We start from the raw sequence: 6,966 nt of genomic DNA on the forward strand, positions 1-6,966 counted from the left end.
CCCTAGGGGTGCGTCGTGAGTATACGCCCCACAAACGCCACCTTAAGAACCGTCAGTCCGTCGAGATCGGGTTCAGCGACGAAAGGGGGATTGACAATAAAAGGTTCCCCTCGCTCGAGACGTCGGGTACTACAGTTCTACGGGTGCAAGAGTATGCCTCCTCAAGCACCCGGGCGTCAAAATAGAAGAAGTCCAAAGAAATAATCCAAAACAAGCAAAAGGTCGGCAGGAAACGACAAGCAGATAGGAGAAGAGGGGGGAGAAAAACGAAACATAAGGAAAAGGAAAAGCGATCCGGCACAATTGGAGAAGACAGCAGCAGGAGTGCAAGGCCAGAAAAGGTCAGAGGACTGCCCAACGGAGCATCACACTCCGGCAGCCGTCCACCAAGCCCCCTCACGACGCCAACGGGCCGGAAGGGGAGGGGGTGGAGACTTATAAGTCTTATAAATATCGTGGAGTCGAGGTTAATGACTCGTCTCTAATGTTTATTTTAATTTCCAATTCAGTAATTTTCTTTTTTAACCAGTCAATTTCTTCTATATCTTTGCTTGTTTGCTTTAGTCCGTCAATGGTTGGAAACTGCTTACTAGAGGTGACATCAAGAGCTTCCTGCTGGGTGTCTCTTGCAGCTGAACCAGACGCCACTGGCTTCCTGCTCGTGTTAGAGAGGGCGGGGCGTCGAGGGCAGCCACGATGCCAAACATCTACGCCTTCAAGCAAACACCTGGGACACCTCCGGACCGGAGGAGAGGCTTCCTCCCCGTCCTCAAGGGTAGGGGGGTCCCTGTGAGGACACTGCCTTGTATCGTGTTGTTGAGCACAGAGCCCACACACAGGGTCATGTCGACAGTACGTAGAGATATGATGAGTACCGTGGCACTTATAACAAACAACAGGGGGGGGAATTCCCAAGATCTGATAGGACTTGATGGGATGAAATGTCCAAAGAAGGTGTAATGTTCAAGGGAGGGTAACTACCATTCCAAATAATGATAATCCTGTTGAGAAATTGACCATCCTTATGTATCCGTCTTGCCTTGTAGACTCATTCAAGGTTATAAGCTCTCTCAAGAGGATACTCTTTGGGAAAACTGGTAACAAGATATTCCTTAAATTTTTTAGGGCGATTGATGTCTTCTGTGGTGAAAACAATATGGCCAATCTTACCTTCAACCAGTTGAGTGATGATATCTTCTTGCATACGTGACACAAAGATGTAAGGGGATGTTGGTCTAGGTCGAACTATAGCGAGGAATGTTTTGGAGAACCTATTAGAAAGTTGTTCTTACCATGTCAGTTTATCGTTGGTTGAAGTTCCAGGTGGGAATGCCAGGCGCACATAGTCAGCGCGTGGAGCAATAGGAGGCTTGGGGGTACTCTTTTGGGAGCAGAAGCTAAACTGACAAGAACTTAGTATGTTGAATTTTACGAGATAGGATTAGAACTATTTGTAAATAATTTTTTTCAAATATTTTTGATAATATGGGTAGATTTGATATTAGTCTGTAATTGTTTATGTCTGCCGGATTGCTTCCTCTATGAACTGGCGTTACTCTAGTTTTTTTTTTAAGATATCAGGGAAGGTATGACACTTAGAGATTTTTTGAACAGCAAAGCTATGGGTGGTGCAAGGGCATGGAAGGCTGTTACGGCAACTAAAGTCGCAACCGGGTTCTTAGATGGTAGAACCAAACTGATAGTATCCGACCCCAAGTCGGTAGTACGCTTTCAAGAAAGTGGCTATGTAGTACATAAAAAAAGGAACGGATAAACAAAACACTGTTCCTTTCGTCTATGTATTAAATATCTTTCCACCACCGTTAAGTATATATATGTACACCGTCACCATAAATAATATATAAAGAACAGATAGGCTATTTCTACACCTATGCACAATCCTTTTACTCAGGATATCAAACGTGTTCACGTGCAGAGTTCATCAATCCCCAGTATTTCTTCACTGTCCAGTAGCGTATCCAATCTTACTGGGAAGAACACCGGCGAGTTCACCTGTACGTGGGCCAGCCCACTGACAGTGTCATGAGGTGCCTGTACCCTCACGACCGCTCTCCAGCTACTCGCTGGCAGAGTACCTCAGCCACACACTGAGCGGGGTCACAAACCAATACAGGGGTAGCGATCCCCTGGCAGCAGTCTCTAGCGACCAGCTAGCAGCACTACTTAACAGGCGCCTCCCTGTCGTCAGTCTCTTCCCTAAGCCAGTCTTAAAGGTACGCCGATCCTTTTCAACACTTAAGCACTAGCAGCTACCACACTGCTTCATCGGCGGCGGCTTACTTGATCATTCCCAAGACCTTGTAGGGAGACTGTGGCCTGCCCAAGATGAACTGCCGTCTCCAGTCCCGCTGCCCCCAGATGTCACCTCTGTGGACACACAAACGTCATCAATGACCTAGCCGGTACTGGCGAAGCTACGAAATACCACTAACCCAATGGTGAGTTGACATTGTGCTACGTAGCACACACTAGGTGGCGCTGGTCTTGATGCGTCACCTCACCAGAGGTCACTCACAACGACCCCTCTGGCTGACCCAGGCAGGAATCTTCATCCATTTACAGGTTTTAGATAGCCACCACCAGATGGCATTGTCCATATTATGTACGATTCCCGGGCAGTTCGGGCACGGACTCGTAGATGGCACTGGAACTGCCACTCTACCCCCTGACAAGGGTAATGAGTCCGTAACAAAGGCACTTCTGTATACCATGGATGGTATTTCACTAATGTTCCCAGATTTGTTTTTTAGTGAGTGAATGATGGACACAACATCTGTAGGGCTGATCGGTGAGAGGAGAAGAGAGTTTGGGTAGCTGCCTGAAAGATATGTGGTAACATGTGTCTGAGCGTGTGGGAATTTTCTGGCACGGTTAGCACCAACCGGTTGAAACAAGCTATTAAATTCAGCTGCCGTTTCTAGATCTTTTGTAGGTGTTTAACCATCCTTGGAGATTTTTATCTGGTTATGTGAATGTTGTTTAGATCGTAGTATGTTAGAGATGGCACTCTATGTGTTCATCTCACATTTTCTCCAATGTTCATTTCCAAGTTGTCTCCATCTATTTCATGTTGCCTTTTGCTTCTTTGAATCTATTTTCATAATAGGAAAGTTTTGCTTTTCTTATTTTACTGGTAAGCACTGACGAGTACCTCTTACCTACTTCTTTTGCAACTAGGCCAATCCTATTTTTTTTTTTTTTTCATATTCATGTTTCTATTCGATTGTTCTGAGTATGCCATTTGTGAGTCAGGGATTATTTAAACTTTTGTCAGTTACTTGCTTGGTGAGGAGAGGACAATGAGTGCTGTAAAGGTTTAGAATTTTGGTAAGAAAGAAGTTAGTTCATGAATTTATATCCTGATTGTTATTAAATTCAGATTCCCAGTTTATATTGTGGAGTGCATTTGTGAGATTGCCTAATGCTGCTTTACTGTGTATCCTAAAGGTAAGTTTCTTGTTAGTTGGTGGTGTTATGTCCATGTTTGCTACAAGGAAGGTAGGATAGTGATCAGTTGGTCTGTCAGTGATAATACCAGATGCAAGGGGAGCTGTTATGTTAGTCCATAAATGATCCAAGGTAGTAGCGGATGTTTGAGTGATTCGGGTGGGCCTGGTGATTGTGGGGATTAGCAAATTAGTTCATCTGGGTGTTTTACTACGACGAATATGTCATCTACATAACGGCAGTATACAATTGGTTTTTGCCTACTATTGAAGACTCTTTCTTCGATAGTTCCTATGTAAAAATTAACAAATAACACTCCTAGGGGCGAGCCCATTGCTAATCCGTCTATTTATCGATACATGTTACCATGAAAGGAGCTCCCTTTGTACATGTCTCGAGAATACTCGTTAAGTGTAGCTCGGGTATGTCTGAGTTCGGGGGTGCTCTCGTTTCTATATACTCTGTACAGAATCATTTCTATGGTGGTGTCGACTGGGACGTTGGTATATAGGGATTTGAAATCCAATGAAGCAATAACTCCTTCGGGCAGTGTAGTTTTGATTATTTCAAGGAAATCTGCTGATGATTGTAGACTATAGTTGCTAGGAGTATATAGAATTCGGAATTCGTTTAGTCTTTTTGCCAAGTCGTAGGTTGGAGTTGGTATTTGGCTTATTATTGGGCATAGTGGGTTACCCGGTTTATGTGTCTTTACATTGACATAGGCGTATCCTAAGTCATAGTCGCCTTGGAGTTTACCATAATGAACACTACTTCTCTTTGCGTTGATTGCAGTAATAGTTTTGTTCACTTTGCGTTTAAGGTCTTCCACAGGGTTCCTCGTGATTCGTTGAAATTTAATGTCATCGCTGAGGATGTCGCTGATTTTATTCGTATATTCTCGAGGAGGAATCAACACATATACTGCTGTCTTGTCGGCCTTTCTTATTCTTACACCTTCCAGGTTTTTTAGTTTTTTTGCTACATCTTGGAGTTGTGAGGTTAGGATTGTTGATAAGGATGTTCCTTGTTTTTTCCCCGCCTAGGTTAGTAGTTCAGCCTGAAGTGTGTCAGTGGTGATGACTTTTTGTTATATTTTAACATTTTGGATGTCATCCAGAAGTATTTCGATTTCAATACGTTTTTGATGCTTTTTTGGTTTTGATAAAAAATGACAGTTTAGACTAAGATTTAAGAGGTCTTTTTGGTCCTGAGGTCATTTAGACCTGATTCAAGAGGTCTTGTTCTTCACTGAAACAGGAGGTTGAAAAATTAACTCTCCAAACTTCATTTTCACTTTTTATTGGGTCTGATGTCTAGTGATGCTTTTCGTAAGATCGTAAGATCACTTCTCATATTTTCAAAGACAAATTCTTTCTTGATTGATTGATAAAGATTAAGCCTTCCAAAAGGTGGCACTGGCATGAATAGCCCGTAAGTGGAGGCCCTTTGGAGCCATTTACAGTACTAATAGCTGATACTGGAGATCTGTGGATGAATTGGAGCTTCATGATCGCTCGCAGTTTATGGCTTCCAGGACGCATGGTCGCCATGATAGGAGTTGTTGATAAGTGGGTACCTGTAGTTATGTTCAGGGACACTGGAGCGTTGCTATCTTTCATTGCTTCTCATACGTTGTCTCAGGTCAAGATAATTGACCTGTAAGAGGTAATGCTTATACAGGGCATAGCAGGAGTAGTTCAACGTGTTCCACTTATGCAAGTGTTCATTAAGTCCTCCTATAGGCCTAGTTTGCGTACTGTAGGTGTGTGTAATACTTTGCCAATACCTGGAGTCGACATTATCCTAGGAAATGACATTGCTGGTAATGTGAGAAACAGTCATCATCCCATAATGGTTTCAGATCCAGGTCGAGTTCTTTCAGAGGTGAGTGAGATTTCTCCCATAGTGTATCCCGCTGTCACCAGATCCCAAGATGATAAACCCAAGTTTGATGATTCCAAACCTACAACAGGAGGGATGGCTGGAAAACCTCCAACCATAGAACCGGAAATCGACTTAGCAGATACTTTTTTAGCCCACTTGGATGAGGTTAGAGCAGTTGAGAAAGTGTTGCCATGTAATGAAGCTGTACCTCCTGTTACTACCTCCCCTCCTATTTCTAATGTTGAATCCCACAATTTGACCCAACTTCAAAAGAATGACCCTAGTTTGCATGTATGTTTTTCCGAAGCTGTTCCAGACGAGGATTCTTTGGCTGATGATGTTGGATACTTTCTCCGTGATCAGATGCTGATGAGATAATGGAGATCCAAGATATCTCCCTCTTCAGAGGACTGTGAGAGTGTTACCCAGCTGGTAGTCCCCAAAGCATACTGAAAACAAGTCCTCGCAGCTGCTCATGACGATCCTTTAAGTGGTCACCAAGGGATCAGTCGTATGTTATTTCAGGTAATAAAGTACTTTTATTGGCCAAAACTTAAGAAAGATATTGGCAGATATTGTAGACAGTGTGTAACCTGTCAAGTGGTGGGGAAACCCAGCCAAACTGTACCTTAAGCTTCCCTTCATCCAATTGTAGTTCCTCGTGAACCTTTCTCCCACATCTTAATTGATTGTGTAGGCCCTTTAAATCGGACCAAGTCAGGTCATGTTTATTTGCTAACCCTTAAATGTGCCACTACATGATTCCCGGAAGCGTATCCTGCACGTAATATCCGGGCTAAGACAGTCATTCATCACCTAATTTTTTTTTCCTTGTTTGGACTACCTCGTGTGATCCAGTCGGATAATGGTAGCAACTTTTTTCAGCTGAGTTACAACAATTTTGTCGAAGGAACAATATTAAACACCAGCGTTCCAATACGAACCACCCCCAGAGTCGAGATGTCCTGGAAAGGTTTCACCAAACACTGAAGCAGATGTTGCGGACTGTTGGTGAAGACTCTGGACGAAATTGGTATGAGAACTTACCTTTGTATTATTTGCAGCTCGAAATGGTTTACAGCATTCTTTGGGGTGTTCTTCCTCTCAATTAATTTTCGGTCATCCAGTGAGAGGTCCAATCCAGTTGCTGCGTGAGAGACTGATGTGAAACATTTCGCTCACTGAAGGAAGTCGTCTGCTGAGTGAGATCCAGTCCCATTTGAAGAAATATCAAGACGTGGCGAGTGAACATCTCAAGGAGTCACAACTCAATATGACGCAATACCATGACAAGAAGTTCAGGGTGAAGTTGATATGTTTCTAGCCAGGTGATCTTGCTCTTGTTTTAAAATCCAGAGTGGAAACTGCCCTGGAACATCATTTTGAATGTCCATTCGAAGTCATGTCCAGCCGTTCTGAGTTGACTTATAAAGTTTGAAGTTTGAAGGGCAAATCTTAAGACTTAAGTAGTGCACATAATTAGGTTAAAAGCTTTGCAGGGTACCAGGCCAGTGTCATGTGTTGAACAAGAGGCAGAGACACACCTGCGAATAGCCTAAATGTTGATGTATCTAGTCCTACACTTTGTTGTTCTAACTTTGTGGAGGTGTT

The 6,966-nt window shown here is 43.3% G+C and overlaps 1 protein-coding gene across 1 annotated transcript; it reads right to left on the reverse strand.

Annotated features, from left to right (window-relative positions):
- Positions 1 to 3,817: 3,817 nt before the first annotated feature.
- On the reverse strand, positions 3,818 to 5,021 carry LOC138351256 (uncharacterized). Its single transcript, XM_069302885.1, has 2 exons — positions 4,937 to 5,021; positions 3,818 to 4,455 (listed from the first exon to the last, which is right to left on the reverse strand). Exons 1-2 carry the CDS (start codon positions 5,019 to 5,021, stop codon positions 3,818 to 3,820), a joined length of 723 nt encoding a protein of 240 aa, XP_069158986.1.
- Between the last annotated feature and the right edge of the window lie 1,945 nt (positions 5,022 to 6,966).

This window comes from Procambarus clarkii, chromosome 49, assembly GCF_040958095.1.
Source record: "Procambarus clarkii isolate CNS0578487 chromosome 49, FALCON_Pclarkii_2.0, whole genome shotgun sequence".
NCBI classification, from domain to species: domain Eukaryota; kingdom Metazoa; phylum Arthropoda; class Malacostraca; order Decapoda; family Cambaridae; genus Procambarus; species Procambarus clarkii.